The following is a 22,718-nucleotide window of genomic DNA, read 5'->3' on the forward strand; positions in this document are numbered from 1 at the left end:
GTAGGATCCTAGTTGAGGCAAATGTAACTCTTTGATTTCTCTTCTCTCTTTGAGTCCTCCTTTCCTGCGCGACAGTTTGCCAAAAAAATTGGCGAGTTTTCGAGTTGCAACTGATTTTGATCCACCAACGTCATCTCTCTTTTTGTTGTTGTGGTCGTTGTTGCTGCTATCGATTGGATTTTTTCAACTGTTCTTTTTTTTTAAATCTTTTTTCGTTCAAAAGGAAGCCGCCGCGGATGTTTTTTCTTCTTCTATGCTTTGTACTTAAATCTATTTTTATACAAGCTGGTGGGCATTGTTACATTAGTTGCACCCGATTGACAATTTGTAACATTTTCTTCTTCTTCTTTCTTGTCGTGAAAAAATGTCCAGACCAGGAAATTTATTCACAAAGAAAAAAAAAGGGACAAATAATCGTCACGGTTGATGATGATGATGAGATGTCGGCCCAGTTTTACGTCTTGTTGGGAGCTTCTTTATTCGGCTGGCCAACATCCGGCGATGGCCCTTCGTGGGTGTCCTGCCGGTCATTTCTCTCGACAGGAGACAGGAGACTCTCTGCGCTGTACACTGGTCCAAAGTCCAATATGTCTTTTTATCGAGGACACAACAAAAGATTGTCGAGCGTTTTGACCGAAAAGCAAGTCGTTTGGGCTACTTTATTTCAAACATAATCCTTTATAGGCATCCGTATAGCAAACAACCGATCAACCCGAAAGAAATGACTTTTCTATCGTTTCGACTTCCTTCCTTTACTGTATATTCTAGCCCTACGTTCCACTTTTACCCTCAAAGCGTTTCTTCAAGTAAAGGCCAATAAATCACTCGAACTGCCCCAGAGCCGAGTAGTTCCCCTATATATTCCGGCCACCAGCCACCGGCCACATTACATTTTTTTTTTTCCTTGGCTTGTTTCGATCTGTCGTCTCAATTTTACCGACATTTTTCTTAGTCAGACTATGCTGGGAAACACACACCGTGCAGTTATTTATTGTTCATCGCCACATTGGACAATGGGACGCCTTCCGGTGGTGTGTAACCGCGAGGCCACCAAGGACGCCTTGCAACTGCTAAGCTAAATCTCCATCGGACTGTCCAATCGGATGAATAAATTCTCGCTCGCTCAGCTTTTTTTTTCTTTTTTTCAGACATGCATGGTGCATAGCCAACCGAACAAGGGACCGGACAACTCTTGTCTACAATAAGTTTTGGATTAGGTAATGAACACTGTATTAATCCTTTGGCGGGCTCGCCTGACCGGAATTAAATACGCTACGCTTTTGGGGTTGGTTGGTTGGTTGGTTGGGTGGATGTCGTGCGGATGCGACGGGGGTACGAAACACACATACAAAAAAAATGGAATTTATCCGTTTCTCCCTGGAGAAGGAGAGTTCAGCGGATCAAATAAACTGGAACTGGAAAATGGGGACCGCCCGCAAACAATCAACGATGCGAATGAAATAGAGTCTGGTGCTCCAAACTTACCCGGTTGCTCCGTGGTGGGCATAGTAGATTTAGCCGCTTGGACAGTCACGGTAACTGCCAGAATCACGAAGGTAAACGAAACCATCATCGATTGGCTGCTCGCTGTCGGCGACGTCATTTTTCAGCAAAGCAGTCTTTCGTCCGATCGTTTGTTTTGTTTCAAATGTTCGAAAATTTGATTTCTGTCAACAAAAGTTCACTGGGTTTATATATTTTATTTAAATATTTTGTGCGTGTTTTTCTTTTGATTATTGACACGCGTCGTCCGCCTTGTCCGGTGCTGTTCAAATATTCGATATCCGCGACAGACTGATACTGGCCACTGCAGTCTCTCAGCAATATCTCTATCAGTCTATCTATCTCTTTTTCTTTTTGCACCAATATGTCAATATGAAACCATCGGAGACGTCGGATTGTTCCCTTTTTCTTCTTCTTCTTTATGCTGCCGGTCGACCGGTTGCAGGATGACGCAATCACTCCCGACGAGGTCCGCCAATCTCGACGTAGTCGACGAGGAACAAATGGCGCGCGCTTATTTCAAATCACAAATAATTGACGAGCAAATATCAAGTCTTAATGATGGCAATCAAACGTCTGGCAACTTGTCTTGTCAATTTGCGGGGGTAACATAGAAGGAGATTCACGTTCCCCCGTGCGATTCACCAGGGACGAGAGAGAGACAGACACACACACACACTGATGTACGTTCCCCCTGACAGGAGAGGACGACGAGCGAAGCACAACCGTAGAGGTGAGGCTCTAACCCTCGACTGGCTGCTGGAGGGGAGCTGACGGCTGGTTTAGACGGAACAGCGTGTCCTTCCTCTACCGCTCGCTAGGAGACTAACGCAACGTCTAGTCCAACACGTCTGCTGCTACTACTGCTCGTGTAGGCTATGTGTGTGTGAGTGTGTGCAGCTCGGCCGGATGTTATAAGGCGCCCGGCTGATTGAATTCCTCCTCGAGGCGAGCGAGCGCACTATATACTACTGCTACTGCTACTCCAGTACTCCTACAAGACTATAGGCCACTTTTATATCAAGAGGGAAAATGTGGCAAGTAGAAGAAACAAAAAAAAAATCTCGTGTTGGCGTGTGTCACTGCTGTTGCGTGAGTCAACGATTGAATCAGTCGGATGTGTTTAAAATTCAGCGGGAATGCGTCAGAGGAGAAGCGCTGTCGTACTGTACAGGGATAGTCGCTGCTGCTGCTGCCTGTCTGCCTGCCTGCCTGCTTGCTGCTGCCCGGGAGAAAATGAAAGACGGATAGGTTTGGAATGAACATTCGGTCAACGTGTCCGTCACGGATGAAACAAACCAAAGTGGACGAAATTTGGCTGGTTCCACTCGAGGAACAGACTAAAAGACTTTCTTCTTCTTCTTCTAGTCGTCGTCTTTTTCTCATTCCCGTTTTCAATCCGGCGACGGAAATGAAATTTTTATTTTTTCCCTTTTTTTTTCTTTCGTTGACGTCACCGTTGCTCTTTTGTCATTCGCCTCGAATATCTTTATCCACCTTGTTTTTAATAGCCGCCGCCGTCCGACTCCTTGCGTGATGTCACTGTATCCTGTTTTTGTGTGCGAGTACAACTACTCCCTCTGCCCAGTCGTTGGAACCCGTTAAACTTCTTCTTCTTCTTTTTCCTCCCGATGGAAATATTTTAGCCCAGACCGATTCATCATTCCTTCTTACCCCTTTTGGCTGGGCCCGAGTTTGTTTAGGGCTAATACGGTTGGCTTTCTTCTTGGTCGCGAGAGTAGCACGGGGCGGTGTACATAAATAATGTGAGCCACTAGACGATAATGTCGTCGTCTTGTGCCTCTCCGTATAAATTGACTCTTGCGGATGGGAAGGAGGGCAAGTGGATGGAAGTCGAACATACCCCGTGTCATAAAAAAAAGGGGGGGGGACCACCGCTAGTTATGATACACTATACTGGATCTGATTCTTTCTATTTTTCTTTCTTGTGTATAATATCAAGTCCTGGATTGCTTTTGGATCGTTGCCGAGGCAGCCGAGGTTTGCGTCGCGGCGGGATTCCGTTTCTCCCTTCGCCGTGATGGTTTCTATGGCGCATTAGCGGGCGCCATTTGGGGCCCCCGCTACCGCCAACTGTACAAGTAGAAGTAGAGACCCCGTCGTCGTCGTCGTCTTCATCTCAATCGATATTTACGCAGTCGCATCCGGCCAAAGTAGTGCAGGAGCAGGACAACCTTCCTGGTTGTTTTATTGCTCTTCTTGTTTCTTCTCTTCTTCTTTCTAATAATGGGACGGATAGTAAGTAAAATTATCTCTTTGAAGAAAAATGAAGCCACTTTTGCAGCAACTTCTTTTCTTTTATTTTTGCCGGAACACTATTTTTCAGCCGCTGGATCGTTACTTTTTTCTCGACTGGAAAAAAAGAAGAAAAAGAAGAATAGCTACACTGTTTGGGTTTGTTGTGTGTGTTTGGCTGCTGGCTGGCCATTGCGTTTGTTTGGTCGTGCTAAATAAGGTTTGTTTTCTTCTTCTTCTTCTTCTTCTTTTTCTTCTTGTGTGTAGAGAAACTGTATAGAAACTGGGTGATTATATCTTGGGCAGGGTCTGCGGCGAGGGGGGCTTTGATGTCGCCCAAAAATCGTTCTTCTCGATGACCCGGAAGGGAGACGAAAAGGAAATAAGGCGAGGAGAGATTCCGGGTAAATGAATAGCGGAACCTTTTTGCAGTGGGCAAGAGACGGCCGGGCGGCGCTATATAGACTCCCGATGCCGTTCGATGAAAGATTCCGCGTCTCTCTCTCGTCTGTCGCTTTTGTGCGGCTTGTTTGTTGTCTATTATTATTATTCCGTTTCTACCCTATTTTCTTTTTTATCTTTTTCTTCTTCTTCTTCTTCTTTCCCGTTTTCCTGTTGTCCCGACGTCTTTAAGACTTTGTTTGTCCGCCCCGTCAACATATCAAATGCGCATATATCAAAGAAAATAGAGTGGGGGGGAAATGAAAGGAGAAATCTCTCTTCCGAAGAGAAGAGATGTTCGGACCATCCGGAACTGGGCGAAAATGACCTGCCCAGAAATAAAAAAATATATAAAAATATAAAATGTGGAATATCAAAAGTTGGCCGTCTAATCCCGTTTGGGTGTCCGAGTGCTGTTGACTTGACCGACGTTGTAATAAATCATTGTCGATGATTCAATCGCCTTCACACGTATATTCTTCTGTGGGTGGTCCGATCAAATAAATAACCGCGTTCGGGAATTTTTTATTATTTTTTTTCTAATTGAATATTCAATCGTTAACACGATTACACGCCATCTGTCGATCAAGAAATGTTGAGGAATCGATTTACAAGTCATCAGCAAGTGGCCGGGTGATTTGCTGCCCGTCGGGGGCTTTTGTTACGAAGCAGAAATGGGAGGGGCGATGAGAGAAACAATAGTATCTTGAGAAACAATAAGCTGAATAGAAAATTAGAGAAAGAAGGGCAATAATAAGTCAAAGATAACAACAAAACACTCGAGTCGGGATCGTGCGGGGGATTGATCGGAAATTGCGCAACTGTTTTGGGGGCACCTTCCTGTGGGAACTTTTGCGTTCATCTCCAGACGAGATAGCACGAAAATCAGGAGCAAATTGGGCCAACTGCCTGCCGGGGCTGACTGGGGTGACGTCAGTCCCGGCACTTTGACTTGCTTTTTGTGACGGAGGGGAAAAAATGATGAATTCGCTACATTTTGTGCTTGATCAACTGGCTGGTTTCTCTTATAAATGCGTTTGCTGGCCCACTTTTCCTATGAAACAAAAGTGGCGACATCCTGGAGAGGCCACTGGTGCGTTTTGTCCATGTGCCGGAGTCGAGAACCACTTCAACAACTCGACGAATATGGAATTGTGATCGGAAAAAAGGCGTAGAGAGACGAATACACAGAAAATCAAATATGTACTCGCACTTATTTTGTGCGCACGCGGCCAGGGTGCGGAATAAAACAAAAAAACAATGCAACGAAAATGTCGTCTGATGATTTTTCCAGCTGTAAATGTTTCAAGGAAGCCGAAAAGGGTTGTAAAAATGTATCAGTCTGCCGCTCGTAAAATCCCCCCTCCAAATAAAAAGAAAAAACGTGTCAAAATTTTGTGTTGTCGACATTCGTCTCTTCTTTCATACCGCAAGAGAGAAAAAGAAAATAGGAAACGGGTTGGCGCAACAAAAACAAAAACCCATCGCTGGATCGTTGTACCATTACAGCCGCGCCCTGTTAGTAATATCGCAGCGAATCAATTCCGTCAATGTCAACCGGGGGATTTCTCGAAGCCAAAAAAACAAAAAAACAAAACAAAAAACAAAGTCGACATTGAACAGCACAACCAAGGGGGGGTTTGGGGGTACGTAGTGGTATGTATATACTATATGCCGGGGCGATATATCGCGTATATAATTAATCGTCGTCTCCGCTGGAGGGAAGACGGGCGGATATGTTCCAGTCGAGATAAAAACCCGTGACAGCCGTACGGAAAAACAGTATAATACAAGCTCAAGCTCTCTTGTCTGCCTCCATATAAATTTATGTATATCAAAGACGTTGTTGTTTCCTCATTTGCAATGCGGCCGTTATTCCCGCAACCGAATGATGGGCGCCCGGAACGGAAAGAATCGCAAACGGATCCTAGACAGAGAGGAGGATAGAAAATACTCTATGTAGAGAGATGTAATGTCACAAAAAGTTAGATGTGTGTAGGCAGACACACTAGCTACCAGTACTCGTATAGTATGGCGTCAGCGGGTATCGCCAATCCGCCAAAACCAGCCTCCAACTATTTGACTGTTTTTTTCTTTTTGTTGAACAAAATCCTTAATCCGAATATGGTAGTATAAATTTTGGGTTTTTTGTTCTTCTTGTAAATTCCTTTTTCTTCTTCTTCTTCTTTTTATGATTTCATTTTCTTGTGGTGTGTCTAGCGGTCGTGTGTGGAGACTGGAGATAAATATTATTAGAGTAGAATTTCGCTCTTTCTTTTCTTGTGTTTGGATGGAGCGGGGTGCGCTGGTGGCAGGCTCGTCCTTCCTATACGGGGTGGGGGCTAAATGTAGAGCTGGCATTATAGCCTATACATCTAAATGTCTGAATTCCCCAGGCTTATATTATGTAGCGAAATATATATTTACTGGATACACAGGCGTGCATGAATATCAAATGGGGAGGAGGAGGAGGGCTCTGCGGACATGTCGTTATTCACGATCGGCGCTTGCTGGCGCTCAGGGAAATAGAACCAAATGCCGACATCATTCGTCCTACTTTTCTCCTCCTCTTTTTTATCCGTTGAAATTTGACGCTTTTCTGCCCCTTTTTTTTTCTTTTTTTTTCTTCTTCGACGGAATATTTTCTACGGTCCTTTGGCAATCCAGCTGAAAGCCAATAGATGCCCCTGGTCCGTTTCAGGCGAAATTGCCGCCAAAAAAACAAAACGAGATCCCCCCGCCAGCAGCTCCCGCCCGACGTCCAATTTGTATTCGTTTCGTGATCTTTTGAATGGACCGGGCCGTCGAGACTTGGTGATTCACGACCGGACGTGTGTGTGTGTGTGTGTAGGCTAATATCTGATAGCCGTCCCCGTGTTTTGTTATTTTAAAAGGTGCAGAGGGGGGCTAACCGGTGCCAATAATAAAACAAAACAAAACAAAACAAAAAATCATGCCACCACCACCGTTGAGAGCAGAATCACGCACAGCCCATCGAGACTGTCTATATAACAGTGAACATGATTTTTCTATTATACAACTTGACCCCCATTCCTTGTAGATTTGTCATCTTTTCTCTCGTCGAGATTGCGTGACGGGTGGCCCTTTGACAAATTCGTGACGGAAATGACCTTTTACGTGTATTTACTATACGTACACCGACAGAAAGGGAAGAAAGGCGCTGGCTAAGCTGCTACTGGGTGTTGGGGACGTTTGAGTATATCCATACAAAAGGGTTGAGATTTGAGTCGGCAGTTGCACGCAAACTATATCCAAACAATCTTTTTTTTTTCTTTCTCTTCGTGAGCAGAAAAGCCTCGGTCGGAACGGCGTATAGAGACGACACGCCATATAACTGCTGCAACTATAATCTTTTTATTGTGGGGCGGCAGAAAAAAAAGAAGAAGAAGAAACATTTAAAAATCCCAGAGAATTAAATAAAAAAAAAAAAAATGAAGGGGACAAAACAGATTACACAATCATCGGATTTTCTACAACAGTTGGTGCTGAGATTTATTCAGGATTGTTGGATTTATTCAGGACGGAAATATTCTCCAAACCTTATGCAATGGCCGACGATCAAGCATGAAGCGATGATGGCCGGGACATAATACCTAGTGACCTCTAGGGATTTGCTCGTTTCCGTTCTTCATGTGTGCCAATCGTGTACGGCCTTTCCGTGCTGTTATTGCGTCCCTAATACAATTCCCCTCGTTAGACGTATAGATCGCGTTAGGAGAACCCCTTTTCGCCCGTGTTACGATCGCCCATTAGAGGCCTACACTCAAGAAACTTGGGTTTATACTCGCCTTGTATAACAGTGGGAGTGGCCAACTTTTATAATCAATTCCGAGTAAGGACAGGGATTTGTTGTTTTTTTTTTCCTCTCAAAATGTTTGATATGAGCGCGATTTTATTATGCACAAGCTGTGAGAGAAAGGGTGGGAGTAACTCAACAATTGTTTTAGCTTCTTCTCCCTCTTTTTTCATTGGCGTCCGCTTTTGTTTTTTGTTTTTTATTTTTATTCCAAAACATACTTTGAAGTCACGTAGTCGGGATTTTTTACATTTTTAATGGCGACATTGGCTGCCTACTTCTCGCTGGCGCTACATTGGTGATTCATGTGGAAGGCGAAACTTCTTTGCAGCTCTTTCAAATCTATGACTGAGCCCAGCACCCTATTCCTTTCTCCAAAGGAATTAAAATGTGAAAGTATACTACACACGCAATATAGGGGAGGAAGAAAAACATGAAAAGCAGCGCTTGCTTCTCCTGCCGCTGCTGTTGGCTACATAACGAAATATATGGTCGCATTTGTTCGAGACTATCCGACCGGGGTTCAAGTTACTTTCGCTCCGTTTGATCAGCTCCTCGCTTTTTTTGTTTGTTTTTTTTCTTTCTTCTTTGCGTTGAGAACGAGAAAACTATCGTCTCTATCTACACATTGTAACCCAGCCGCCTACGCTTGGTTCCCTGTCGTAAATGAGATAGAGAATCTATCCCTACCCACCACCAACCAAATAGAATGAGGAGAACAATCACCAAAGAGGGTGGTGGTGTGCGTAGTAGATTTAGTAGTAATGGGGTACGACAGTGTCGTCACACTGCCGTGTATACGGTGTCGCCGACGAGGTAATGCAGGTTCACGTTATTAATGAAAACTCAGGGACTCTGCCGAAACTAGGCCTGACCGGATTAGCTCGAGACTATTTAGGAAAAGGGGGGTTAAAAAAGAAGGAAGGAAATAAGAGCGTCGCCGGGTTGCGCTGATGATGAGCAGCTATCCAATAGCAGTTCAAAAAGTATAAGCCGCATTAAAAAAAAAAAATCCCCCAGCAGCTTTCTACCCCCAAAACAGTTTTGATTTGATTTGCGCTCATACTCGGCACCTCATCAAAAGTTCCAACCTCAAATTTGTCTTTGTGCCAAATCATTTTAAAAACAAAAAACCAATTTCCATCGGAGTGACGTTAATTCAACTGGTTGTCCGTTGCCAGCTGATCTGAATTCAATTACTTATTGTATGTGCTCCCTCTTCCTCTTCCTCCCCCCGTTGCTGGGCTGTTAAAAGATTCAGCAAAAGACTTTGTGTCGCCTTGTAATCCATACAAATGGCGCCAGGACTTTCTCTCGCCCGGATATCTCTTGTGTAGTATATCCGTCGTCTCTGTATATATAGAGTAACGAAATAAAAGGGAAGGATTTGCGTTGATCACGCGGGAGGGCACCAGCTGTGCAATTCTCGCCAAAGAGCCCCCCGTTGTTGTTGCTGTTGTTGTTTTGTTTTTGCTGGTTGGTGGGTTGGCTGGTGGATAGAAAACGTCTCCTGCTGCAAATGAAGGGAAATATTTAGGCCGGGCGCTGTGCAGCGGCACCTGGCACGACGCGCCGCTGCAGACGGGACCCGGATCACGACATCTGCATGCGCTCTAAACTAACCCGACTGGTGCCACATAGCTTCTCTTTAAAAATACAAAAACACTGACGCCCCAAATGCTGCCCTTTGCCTGTCGGCCAGCAATAAGGGTGATTTGGGTTTCATTTGTTTTTTAATTGAATCACATTACTTGGACTCTATGTATAGGAAGGGATGTATAGTCGTCGCTACCTTGTTGTCGTGTTGCTTATGTGCACACTGTAGCAGTGTGCCGCCGTTTGAGTGCGGGTTGAGACGCCTGCCCAACTGTTTGTTTACCTTTTTATTTTAGAAAATCTCCGACGCCGGGACTTTTACTGTACGGGCGGCGCTTTATACGAATAAAAAGTCTCGTTTCTGGGAAAACTTCAGAGTTATTTTTTTCCTAGGAATAACACGCTTCATCATTCACACTCACACATATTTTACCGGGAATAAAAAAAAGTTTCTTCTTCTTTCCAAAACTGTAAGTATATAACAGATAATCCCTGGCCACCATTAATAAAAAGTTTGCGGTCTAATCGGCAGTGCTTATAAGCTCCAGCTGCCGTTCAATGTGTTCATCGTTCCATCCGATTCGTGTAGCACCGTGCACATGCACCAGCGAATTTCGATTGCGAATATCTTACTACTAGACTACACATTCTATGGATTCGTTATATAACAGCTTCAAAGGGTCTTCCTATACCACCTGCCAAAAAAAAGAAGGGATTATGCCTTTATTAGGAGTCTATAGTTTGTGTCGAGCAAATTACGGCAGGAAAAAAAGAGAGAAAAAGAAGTGCCTTTGTCCTATTAAGTATCCGTCGCCTTGGTAATGATGTATATGCTGCAAACACTTCAAATGCAATAAAAGGTTGACAAGTTTGAATAGAGTTTACAGTGTACTACAGCTGGCAGTTTTCAACCAAGTTGACGATAGTTTGTCAATGTTGCACACATGCACGCTTGCTGTTGTTAAGCTTGTACGGTAGGATGTCTCTTCCCTGGATTTGTCAATATCGCATTACTTTGTTAAGTGACTGTGTCTCTATACTATATAATACTATATAACTATATATATATACCGAACGACTTGGCCAGGCATATCTTCGCCCAGCTCTGAACTTGGTGACACCTCCCGGCCAAGATCCCGTCGTCTCCGCGAGTCTCATAGTTGCGACAGTAAAAGTTTGGGCTCAGGCTGAATTTAATTTCCTCTTTTCTTGTTTGTTGAATGGTATTGACGTCGAAGCTGCAATCATGTGGCAGTAAATGCGAGGACTAGAAGTTGGAGGTTCCAAGTTACGCGAAGGCAAGTTGATTCTCTATCCTTGAACGCAATAGACTATATACATCATCAATTCATCATATACGATAGATCACTGGCCGATAATCCTATTGACTTGATGGCAGGTTGTTGAGATATTTCGGTCGATGACCTATACTGTTGTCGCCGAAATAAGGAACCGCCCTATTTTTAGTAGTGGTCAACTTCTGAAGAAAAAAGGGAATTTTTGAATCTCTTATTTTTTGTTTCTTGTTAATTTGTTCATGCATTCACCAGAACATGTCCAAGATTTCGAGGACTCAGCGATCTAGTCCAACTTTTACATCAGAGGCACGTAACGTCTATTCAGTTTCAGAATGGAAATATGTATACGGGTCTCTGTGTATAACCAATGGCCTAACTTACTTTAGACTATCGAGTTTTTTTCAATTTAAATTTGAATTTAGGTGAATTTCATTTTGAAACCTTCCGAAAAATTGTCTTTAGGGAATGGGGGGGTGGTACGAAATCTACGTAATTTATCCGCAGGACCTCACCATTTCCTGAAAATGGAAAATTACATTCGTTGCGATGAAAACGAAATCAACTCCTACCCACAAAATTCAATATATTTATTTCCGGGAATTTTTACGTCACTTTTTTTTTTTCGTTACAAAATGCCCACGCCATCTATCGACTGAAACCGTCTCACGTACTTGACTTCCAAATGAAACGCTAGATGGCGTTGGTGCGGTTCTCGGCTCGGACTGACATTCATAAAAATCGTAACCGTCTTTGTATAAATGAAACGAACGTTCTCTTCTGCATTATAACCCTAGTGATCATACGTTCACACATTCGGCTTTGATCCACTTCTTTCTTTATGTGATCGACTTCTATAAATTCTAGTTTTCGTTGTACTCTATCGTGTTCATTCCGTTCGACACCAAGGATTCGTCGTGTGTGTCTGTCATGTCGTTTTCTGTTTCTTACTGAAGGTAAATTAATCATGTCAAACGTTGTAAAGAAGTCACAGCCTGCGTGGTCATGTTGACAGTTATTCTATTGTTTGTGAGTTTCCTTCTTACACATAAAGCTAGCTATTTGATTAATGTCTGGCTCTTTTTTGCCTTTTCGTTTGTTTCAGTCCAGGTGTCATTTGTGTGATCCATCCAACGTGCCTGAAAGAGCTAAATTGTGATGGAGTTTGCAGGAAATCAAGAGGGAAAAGTCATAAGGGTTCCTCAGCTTAAAAGAGGAAAAGAAGATGTTGCTGTTTCAGAACGGGTAAGCACACATTACATTTGCACTCCAGCACACTGTGGTATTGGCCCTCACATTTGGCTTATCCCCCACATTTCCCGCTCCCAGTCTTTTTGTTTATTACTCGTGGGGTTTTGTAAGATATGATGAATCTAGGCACCTACGCTTGTCTTTCACCATCCACATGGTTGGGTGCTCATTTTGAATCAGATACATTTCAGATGGTTTTGGATGTCATGTGAGTCATCGTCTTGCATTTCTGAGGAAACATGCCCAGCAGGCATCCATAACTTGAACCACCGGTGTGGTGTTCCCTTATAGTAAACATTGCCATCATCATCTTCAAGTGCTACTTTACTTCATTCACCTAGATACAGTTTCAATGCATAAAGGAGTGGCATAGTCGTGTAGGTTGTCAGGGGTACCCCTTAATTAATTTATGCTAATTTCACGCTCGTTTCTCTCATTCTCTCATCGTTGCCGGTGATCGAAAGCGACAGATTCCCGTCTTCAACTTGATGGGGAAGGAAGCGAGAGGTGATGGATTATTTTATCTATTCCAGCGTCCACAATAGGAGACAACTCTTTTGTTGTTGGAGGCTTTTATAGAGAGAAGAGAATCTTTTTGGCTATCTTGGGCGGTCAAGGGAATCGCAGCTGCAGTCTGGAAACAACGCCTCTCCATATTTAAACTCGATACGAAGCCAACCCGGTATCCACCCAATCGCCAACAGTGCCCAATTCTCGTTTGCTCATTTGTTTGTACGAAAGCGGCACCTGTCGGCTGTGCGTGCCGCAGAAACGCAACAGACTATGGAAGCCTTCCAACTTGGAAGGCTTTTTCGACTTTGAATTGTCCTAGACTTATTTATTTTTTTATTTTTCGAAACCTGGCGGGCAATTGGGATGTTACTTACTATTTGTCCCCCCCCTCCTCTTCTCCTCCGAATCCTTCATATCACTCGTATAAAACGGCATATTAAAAGTTCCAAAGCTACGAATGGGAAACAATCGGAATGTGGAAGGATCCTATTTTGCTGCACCATTCCATCCCAAAATGGGCTGACGGGATGTAAATTTTTTTGTTTTTTGAACGTGCGGTCTCCTTTAACGGCCAGTCTCTCCACTCTCTCTTTCTCCCTCTTTGAACAAAAAAAGAAAAAAAAAGAACTAAAGTTCCGAAGTAATTAAACTAGTCGGCACTGGTTTACAAACTCCGAAACGAGTTGTTGTAAGGATTCTTCCTACCGAAGAGCCAACGTGACTGTTGGGTTGTTGCGTTTGCCCCCCTGTTGTGTTTAGTGACGTGACGTCGTGATCCCACTGTAGGCTACAGTTTGAGCAAGAAGCCCTTGGAAGAAACGTAAGGTTGACCATTACGATAAACCATTCTCGGGATAGCCATTAATCAGCCGGTCCGAAGATGGCGCAGGATCTCTTCTCGCTTTTTCGTCTCCCGATGGCCACCACTCTCCATTTTTAGACTCCTTTTTGACTTTGTGTAAAAGAAGGAGAATGAGGCAGAAGGCATGAAAAAGGATTACTTGTTGGTCAGCTAGCGAGAGTCGATGGTCAGCATTCAGATCACGTTTCAAACGAGAGAGAAAACGGTCGGTCAAGATTCCTCCTCGAGCGCATGTGTATTCCAATATTCACTCTGCTTACCTTCGTTTTTTTTTTCAAAACCGTTTTCACTTTCTGATTATTCATTTGCTGAGACGTTGTGTGCGGGCTGCTTTGGCATTCCGGGCGCACTGGTCCCGCGGTCGTCGTCGTCAAGGCCGTGAATCAACTTTTGATTTGTTTTTATCCCCGATCGATCGTCTTCCTCGATACGTTTCCCCCTCTAGGTTGGCTCGATAACACCATGGAGGAAAACAAAAAAGTGGTTCCGTGTGTCTTCAAGCCAATCTTGAATAGTAAACAAAAGAGTGGCCCGAAAGAGTATAGACTTTGAGAGGAACCTTGGCGAGCGAATGGCATTGTCCCGAAATGGACATCGGCGTTGTAATAAAAGGAGGGAGGGCAAGAGAGACTTGGGCACCTGTCAAAGTTGGCGAGGTGGGCCAGCTCTCGCATGTACATTGCGGATGCTGTCGGGATTATTGTGGGCACCGACGGGAGTGACGGGCGACCTCGGTTGACAAAGAGGCGGACGGACTACAAGTTCTTGTTTCAAAAGTCTCTTCAGAAAAAAAAAAAGGAGAAATGAAGAATGGGTTAAGCTCCACCAATTATGACGGCGAAGAAAGAGAAAGTTTCGCGCACCACCTCCAGTGATGGCTGGATCTCCTCCGGTTGATGGCAACACAAAAGTGCAACAGCGGTCCCACTTGATGTCTCTCCTCCCTCATTGTCTGCGCGACGGATGGGGAGTTTGAAAAGAAAATAACCCGTCGTCTTCTTCTTGTTCGTCGTCGTCGTCTTCTCCTCAAATGTTTATCTTGATTACATATAAAAAGAAACGAGCCGTTTTCTCTCTTGTTTGAGCCTCGTTTTCCTCCGTGCCCTTGAGCGCTTTGAAATTCGAGAAAGGAGAGATTAATATCTCTCGACACCATCTAGCCACCACCACCGACGACCGGCCAATCTGTGTACATCGCGTCGGATTCGAGCGTTTCTTTGAATTGTTGTCAATCATCGCGGCCGTTTCTGCACTTTACGCCCCGTGGGATTACAGATATCGCATTCCCGCGCACACCCACACGCCGTTGCGTCACTTTTTTTGTTTTTTATAGCTCGTCGTGATCAATTGAAATGGGACGTATTTTTCCCGAGCCCCCCACTATATTCTCCACCCCATAACTATACATTTCGTGAGCAGATGGCCATGTCTGATAAAAGCCGTGACTCTCTGGTTTTTTGTGTTGGCGCATCTCGATTTTTCTTCTTTTTTTCTTTTTCTGGTTGTCTACTCTCGTCAGAGGTTATTACCTCGTGACCGAAATTACCACAAATGAATATGAATGTGCCGGTCGTTCTGACTCTAGAAGTAGTAGTAGCAGTAGTCGTAGTAGAATCCCCTTGGCTCGTTTCACCTTCGGCTGTACAACATCTCCTAAGGTATATCTTTGTTTTACGGTCGTCCAATTTGGCTCCTCCGTCAAATCGAAATGGCTTGTTGTTGTTGGGTCTTTCCTTCTTTTCTTCTTTTGGGTTCGACATTGAATGAGACGCATGGAGGACGCCGATAGTGAAAAGCCCTTCGCGACTGACAGCCACAGATACAACGTGACTCTGATGATGTGGAAAACACACCGACCGACCGACCGACCGAATGTGGGGCTTCCAATCCTTGTTTCCGCTTGGCGGAGCTCATTCTTGAATTTCACTTTTTTCTTTTTCACATCTGCAAGTTCAAGGCGTGCGAAATAGAAACCCCGCCGTCGTCGTGGTAGCGAAATGATCGAAACAAACGCTGCCACCTCTCTTGATAATTGGAAATAATAGTGATGAAAAACAAAACAAGAAAATGGCAGGAGTAGCGGCATGTTTACAAATCGGGGAGGACTACTAGGTCGAGGTCAGTCGGATGTTTCCTCTCGACTCGCAGCTGAACATCACGAACGAGAAAAGCAAACACATTGCACTTGTGTGTGTTTGTGTGTGTAAATGGCGCTCGTTCTCAAACGGAAAGAGAAAGGGAAGCAACAAGAAAAAGAAATGAAAGAGAAGAGAAAGACACAGAGAGAGAGAGAAGCCTTTTCCATTTTCCCTTTTTTTTTTTCGAGTCAGGTGCACTCACAGGTTCGACGAATGAGCTAAGCTCTGGGTTGGGTGGGTAGGTGTGTTGCACACGAGTCTCTGGTGTGTACATGTTGTTTTTGATACTCCCCTGGTCCGTCTACGGCCGCCCATTCGAACGAGGTCGTCCCTGTGGCCACTGTCTCGATCGTCCAGTTTGTCCCGTGCCTGCGACCCGTTCACAACGAACGTCGAACGAAAAAGATAAAATCAAATCAACAACAAACAAACGAAAGAAAGTGAGAGAGAGAAAGAGAGAGGCCGAGATAGGCAGAGACTTTCGACATTGTTTCGTTCTCCGGTGATTATCATTGTTAACCGTAAAAAAAGGGGGCCAGGTGCGAATCAGTAGCGCCCAGTGTCGGTGTTTTTTGCCGTCGTCTAAAAGGAAAGAAAAAAAGAAAACATGAAGTGATAAGGGAGTGTTTTTATTTTTGTTCTTCTGTTGCTGATGCTGCCGCCGCCGCCTTGTGGCTTGTCTGTTATTATTGTTATTATACGTGCAGTACGCATGTCTGACTAAACTGTACGAGTCGTTAGTGATCGATTATCAGTTTTAAAAAAAGGGGGGAAGATAAAAAGATGCTTCAGAAGAACGTCGTCATTAACGGACGGGTGCCGGAGCCAATGCCAGGACCCAAAGCAGCGGTGAATGAGGTCGTCAACAACAACCAGAAGAGAGTAAGCTTTATAGAAAAAGGAGAAGTCTAAAGAAATAATAACAAGACGCACACACACACACACACAAAAAAACCGCGCACGTAACACGCCCTTGTTGAAAAAAAATCTTTCTCCCATTTTCGCCTCCTCTTTTCTTGTGGTGTTGGCTGGGTTGGACGAGATTTTCAGAGAAAAGTCAAAGAAAGAAAACGATCGATGGTTTGTCGAGAGGAAAAAAAAGAAACCTTACATAATGTTTCATTCCGCTTCTCTCTATATACACTCCACCCATGGCCCTTCTTATCTTTCCTCCTCTTCGGGAAAAATTGTGTCTGCGCATTCCATTTTTGGGACTCCCGAGCAGGTTCTTCTCCTATTTTCCTTTTTTTTTTTTCTTTTTTCTTTTTCTCGTTCCTGCTCGAAATCCTTTATCGGAGAAATGTGTTTTAAAATGCTGAACATGCGCGCGCGCGAGCGCTCTGGTCGCTTATTTATTTATGTTTCCCTTCTCTTTCTCTTTTAGAAGAAAATATTTTTTATTAAAAAGGAAAATCAACAATCGGCTTTTTCCTAACTGGCAATCGTACTTTATCAACTTCCTGCGGATTTACCGGCGGCGTCGTCGTCGTCGTTTGTTGACGACAACGACGAGCCACGGTTTATTTGCTTGTCGGGCCTTTAACGACTTTACGTTTCCTCCTGAATTTGACATCTTATCAAAAAGAGAAAAGAAACGGAGGGAAGAAATTGCGGTGAAATGTTATCGTTGGACTGAGTGAAGGACGTGGAGGGCTTGGTTATTTTTCTCCTGTGGTCTCGTTTTTTTTTTGTTTTTTACGATATTCGCCGATTCATTTTAATCGTGACTCGGGATTTCTATTCCTGCAAAGTCGGCGAAAGATGTCCCCATTCCGTTCACTCGTCTAGTCGTTAGATGTCACAGTCATTATAGTAGTAGAAAATGAAGAGAATGGGAAGAAAAGCCAACGACGAGGAGATGTTATTGCCAAACATTTTGAAGATGGCCTGAATATCGGGAAGGTTTGAGTTGAAAAAAAAAACCTTTTTCGAAAAGAAAAGAAGAAAAAAAAGTGGGTCCGACTTTTGGAAATTGGACGAAGAGAAATGGCCTTTTCTCTGCTCTGCCTGGAAATTGCTCGGCCGTCTCCGACGTCTTACCGTTTTATTTTATTTTTTTCTTTCGTTCCCTCTTAATTCTTTTCTTCCATCGTCCGTTTTCTTGGAAATGAGCTCCGGTCGCGGCTCATTTCGTTCCACTCGCCGCCTTCCTCTCCTCTTGCTCTCTGCGACAGCTTTAATTTCCGTAGCTGATTTGCTGCTTGGAATCCATTTAAAAATAAAAAACATCGACCGACACCCAACATCCATGTGTCGGGTTCTCTTAGTGAAGTGAAAATATCACTTCCTTTCTCCCCCTGTCCCGAACCATTGTCATTCCGCACTAAAAACTCCGGTGCGGGTCGCCCAAAAAAAAGGAATAAAAAAGATAAAAACTTGCACGCCGACCACGAAAGCGGACGGATGGATGGCAAACGCCGAAAAATCACGCCGAAATCCAACCGGTTTTTTTTTCGACTTTCCACCTTTTTATGTTTGTTATTACTTAACGATGATGGCGTTAGAGACTGTCACAAGAATTGAGAACAAGGTGACATGCAATCGTCGTTATTTCTCTCTCTTCTTTTGTTTTTGTCGGTTGCATCCGACGGCCGCTGGTATTGGCTTTTGATGATTTGTCTACCTGTTGGCGTTTTTTGGGAGGGTTGACTGTTGAATTTCCTGCCGACACGGTTGAGAGTGTAATTTAGGAAAGAGAGAGAGAGAAACTGTGTCGAGCTCAGAGGACAGATATATACACACAACCACCAAAACCACAATCGTCTAGTCCTCTATATATTCGTATTGCACTTTGAAAAGAAAAACCATTTTCCCAGCTTCTCTTATGCTCCGGCACGTTTCAAATTCCCCCTCTCTTTCACTCCCTGTATGCGTGTGTAAATGGAGCCCGACGCAGCAACCTTTTTTTTCTATTTTTTTTTTATTATTTTCCCTTTCCTTATTGAATTTCATAACATGAAATAGTGGACATATTCTATATAATACTATTATGTGATTTTTTTTTTGGTGTTTCGTAAACTCGGTGCTGGTCTGATGGAACCGCCCTCCATATCCTACCAGGGGTTGCTAATGGCTTTATTGTACAAGGCGTAGATTATTATTGTTATTAGGAAAATACTGACTGTGATCACTAGTCCGTCCGTCCCCCTTTTATACCATTTCGTTTTAATTTGTTTTATTATTATTTGACTTCTTTGCCTCGTTGTTTTGGAAAAAATACGTCGACCGAAAACTGGCAGCACGATTTTCTATTTTTCAATTAAACGAGAAAATAAAAATAGCCCGAAAATCACACACACACTCACACTCACGTAGACGGGCAGTCGTGAGGAACGCTGAGTTTCCGGGACCACGCTTTCGATGTGAAATGGCGAAATCGATTATGGCCATTTGGGTTGTGTTCATTCACGGTGTTTAATTTCTGCCTCCTCTGGGCTCTGGCAAACAACAAAAACAGCGGAGAACCAAATAGCAGTGCTGGCAGTCGACTACTTGCCGAGTCTGTTCTCTCAATTGTAACCGACTCTGTTGTTGTTGTTCTTTCTTTTGATCGTTAACGCCAGTATTGCTTGGTATCACGCCACTGGCAGATCATTGGATTATCTATAGCCGCGTCGTGATAGACAGGCGTGTTGCGCCCCTGTTATCGAGACTGCGGCCACGGGAAAAAGGAAATGAAACTCCCGAATCCGAGTTAAATCAAGCCTGTCCGTTACGTAGAAATTTAAAAAGGAAAGAAGAGAGAGAGAGAAAAAAACAAAGACGGAGACCCCCTTTTTTATGTGTGTACTTATCTGTACATAATGTTGGAGGCAGGCAAAGGCAGCATATGGTTTGTTGGTGTGTGAAAAAGCCTCTCTTTCCACCTGTTAGCTTAGATTTACCATACGGTCTGGGTCTGGTCTGCTCCGTTCTGTTCTGTTCCTGCGTCATCTGTATGGTGCGAGATTACCGTTAAGTCCCGGCATAGTTCGTTTATTGGAGAGCAGTTGCCTTGTATTCCCGTCTCTGAACTTATAAGATAATGACGCTTGGTATATTTCGTATATTTTTTTGGACAAAATATTTATGTAGGTCTAATCAGGGTACAGCTCGTTTGTTTTAATCCCCCCCTTTTTTTTTTGAAAAATTCATTTTTTCTTCAAAAGGATTGACGTTCAACTGCCGAGGCAAAGGTTAACGCTGTAACTGGGGAATGTCAGACGTTTCTATTATTCAAATGAAGGAAGAAAAATGGGTAAAAAATTGAAATTTGAAGAAATTGCCCCTTTTTCTTTGTTTCTTCCTCTCTTGTCTTGTTCCCTTTTTTTTCTTTCTTTCGGTTGTTATTTGAAAATTATTACAACAGGTTCTCTCGTCTCGACAGGTAGTATGTTTCAGTCTGGGTGTGTTACACACGATGACGGAAAGCTTTCAGCATTTTTGGGGGTATCGGGGTAGAGAAGAGGATTCGACCTGGAAAGAACAAAAAAATGGAAAAAAAACAGTCCGTGACTTTTTTTGTCTTTGTTGAATGGCCCGACCGAACGCACGTGAGACCCAACGGGTCGTTCAGATTCCCCTTTGGCTACGTTAGACGACAGGCAACAGACAAAGTGAAGGCGAAACAATAACAACAATTGCGAAGATGTCTGAAGGCGACATCTTCGCCCTCTCCTTTTAGGGATTGCGAATTTTATTTTTATTTTTCAATTTGAGTAATTTGGATTTCTCTTTAGTTCTCATTTTCTCCTTTCTTTTTTGTTATTTTTGGACATTTTCAACCCGTTTTTTCTTTATTAATTGGTTTTCTCCGTGCCATTTGCATTGAGCACGGGTCGTATCCATCATGATCCGTCAAGATATCAATAAACAATGCTCTCGTCTCGCTCCGATCGCAATCGCGCAGAGAAAAGGGGAAGAAACTCGACGTTCGACCCAGAAATCGCCATGGACTGAGCGCCCACCCGCTCTTGTTTGATTTCCGTGGCGGATTTGATTTTGAACAATCGCAATCAGAAAATGTGTATCATCGCCACTCCTTTTCAACTTCGAAATGCGCTTCTCATTTTCCCTTTTTTTTATGGGTGGGCGTTGTTCCGCGCTCGACTTGACGCTCACAGAAAATGCCGTGATCGCCTAGTCGTCAACAAAAAGTATACCCCGAAAAGTGAAGAAAAGAGGAGGAAAAATGGTCTTGAAGAGCAAAGGCGTAAGAACCGCAAGTCCGCAAGAGAACGGGCGCGAAGGAGAGAGTCCTTTCGCTATTGGAATCGCAAACAACAACAACCATTCTAACCACCCAATCTGTTTGGGTTTTATGTTGTACGAATAGTTGACGCTGGCAGAAAAGAAGAGGAAGGAGGAATGGGTTCAAATTGACTATAGAGAGAAATGAAAATAGGAGATACTTGCTGGCCTTTTCATCCGGCCGGAATTTTCTCCGCATTCACGAAAAAGTCGAAAGAATCTAGGGCGACTGTGGAATGTCTTTTGTTGTGTCGGGACTAACAAGAAAATGGTCGAATATAAAAATAGACGTTACAGAGGCGCGGAATGCATACTTAATGCGTTTGAGGTGTGTGTTGTAGTCTGATGATTACCCTTCATAAAAATGGAAGAAAGCAGATAGTATATAATATTATCAAAGTTCTTTTTTTTTTAAATATTTTTCCAACGTGTTTTTTGATCCGTGAGGTTTTGACGTTTCTGAATGTCGTCCTCGTAATCCCATTGCGGTCTTCAATTGTTTCTTGCTCGTCTCCCTCTCTCTCTCTCGAGTGTGTGTGTGGAATTGAGATCGCGGCTTCGTCATCTTGTTTCTCCCACTCATTGCCGATGACACCGGAGCAAAGAAGGAAATTGGGTTCCCCTCGCGTTAACATATCCGGAAATGACGGTCGACTGCTCAACTTGATCGCCCATCTTTTTCTTTTCTTTTTATTGACTCTTTTCGGTTAATATCGTTATTTAATTTCTTTCTCGCCAGGCTCTTTTAGTTTCGCTCGTTTCCGCAATGAATATCCGCAACCTTAACCCGTTTGCGACGGGGTAGAATCACGTTCTGTTTGATCGGCGAACGGCGGAACGCGTCGTTAGCCTCGATTTCTTTTTTTTTCTTTCTTTCTTTCTTATTCTTCTTCATTCTTCTTTTTTTCTTTCATTTCTCTTTATCGTGGTATTCGCGCCTTATGGGCTCGTTTCTTCGCGTTCGTGATCGGCAGCCAGAGGGCGGTAGCAGTCGAGAGAAAGAAGAGGAGGAATGAGAGAAGAAGAGAACGAATAAAAAGACTAACGAAAAGAATGAGGGAAGAAGAGAGAAAACGGCCGACGGGACTATGTCGCTGGCCTCTCTACGAGAAATTCCAGTATTCCACTCACTTTGAGTCGGCAGTTCGTGCAGGTCGGTACTCCCGCAAGTTGCCGAGTTGGATCCTTTGGAGTTCTTTAACTATTCACACACACACAGACGAGGCTCACGCACACCCAATCGTGGCGTGTCTCTTTTCGGGCGGCGATTTTTCTTTGGCCTTTTTGACAGCCTGACACTAGTTTCTGTATCTTTTCTCGCCGTGTGTGTCTCTGTGTGCGTTTGTGTGTCTGTGTGTTGTTGACAAGTGAGTGCGTGTGTCTCTCCATTTTGGTTACGGATGTGTTGTCCACCATGGCGCCCGTAGCCTTCTCCTCGTCCGCGACCAACAATGAAGAATCGCTCCATCATCCTCTGGCCGCTAAGGAAGTCGCCTGGCACGGCCAGGTGAGAAGACGACCAAGAGGCTAAAGAATAAGAAAGGACAGGGATGAATATGCAGTCAAATGAGTTTTTGTTTATTTTGTACCGAAAATCCCCCTCCACAAACCCACCCACCGCGCAACGCCCATTTCTCTGCGGTCGAAGGCGATGGCGCTCGCTGTTGCAGCTCTTGTCTTGTTGACTCTTTTGAGTAGGAAAGAGACGCAAGACAATGTCCGTGCGAAAGGGGGACGGACGTTCTTTTTGCTTTGCGCCGTTGGATGACCCCCCATCGGTCTCGCCCCTCCATTGTTTCCTTTTTTTGTGTCCCTTT

General features: G+C 43.9%; 2 protein-coding genes across 20 annotated transcripts in view; one reads left to right on the forward strand and one right to left on the reverse strand.

Moving 5' to 3' along the window:
* Window positions 1-2,304, reverse strand: part of LOC124194389 (synaptogenesis protein syg-2-like) — a 39,558-nt gene extending 37,254 nt beyond the window's left edge. Inside the window, exon 1 of one of the 3 annotated variants that reach the window (XM_046588572.1) lies at window positions 1,486-2,304. In XM_046588572.1, coding sequence (XP_046444528.1) covers window positions 1,486-1,603 — 118 coding nt within the window. In that variant the 5' untranslated portion in view covers window positions 1,604-2,304. The remainder of the gene's footprint in view (window positions 1-1,485) is intronic. The other 2 variants (XM_046588571.1, XM_046588573.1) reach the window with 2 other exon arrangements.
* LOC124194387 (mitogen-activated protein kinase-binding protein 1-like) overlaps window positions 1-22,718 on the forward strand; it is a 35,317-nt gene that overhangs the window by 564 nt on the left and 12,035 nt on the right. For 3 of the 17 annotated variants that reach the window (XM_046588559.1, XM_046588562.1, XM_046588568.1), the window contains exon 1: window positions 15,874-16,554. In XM_046588559.1, the coding sequence (XP_046444515.1) occupies window positions 16,456-16,554 (99 nt within the window). In that variant the 5' untranslated portion in view covers window positions 15,874-16,455. Of the gene's footprint in view, window positions 1-11,601; window positions 11,865-12,013; window positions 12,154-15,865; window positions 16,555-21,850; window positions 22,409-22,718 lie in introns of those variants that run through there. The other 14 variants (XM_046588567.1, XM_046588556.1, XM_046588557.1 and 11 more) reach the window with 14 other exon arrangements.

The sequence above is a fragment of the Daphnia pulex genome, chromosome 5 (assembly GCF_021134715.1).
Source record: "Daphnia pulex isolate KAP4 chromosome 5, ASM2113471v1".
NCBI lineage: Eukaryota > Metazoa > Arthropoda > Branchiopoda > Diplostraca > Daphniidae > Daphnia > Daphnia pulex.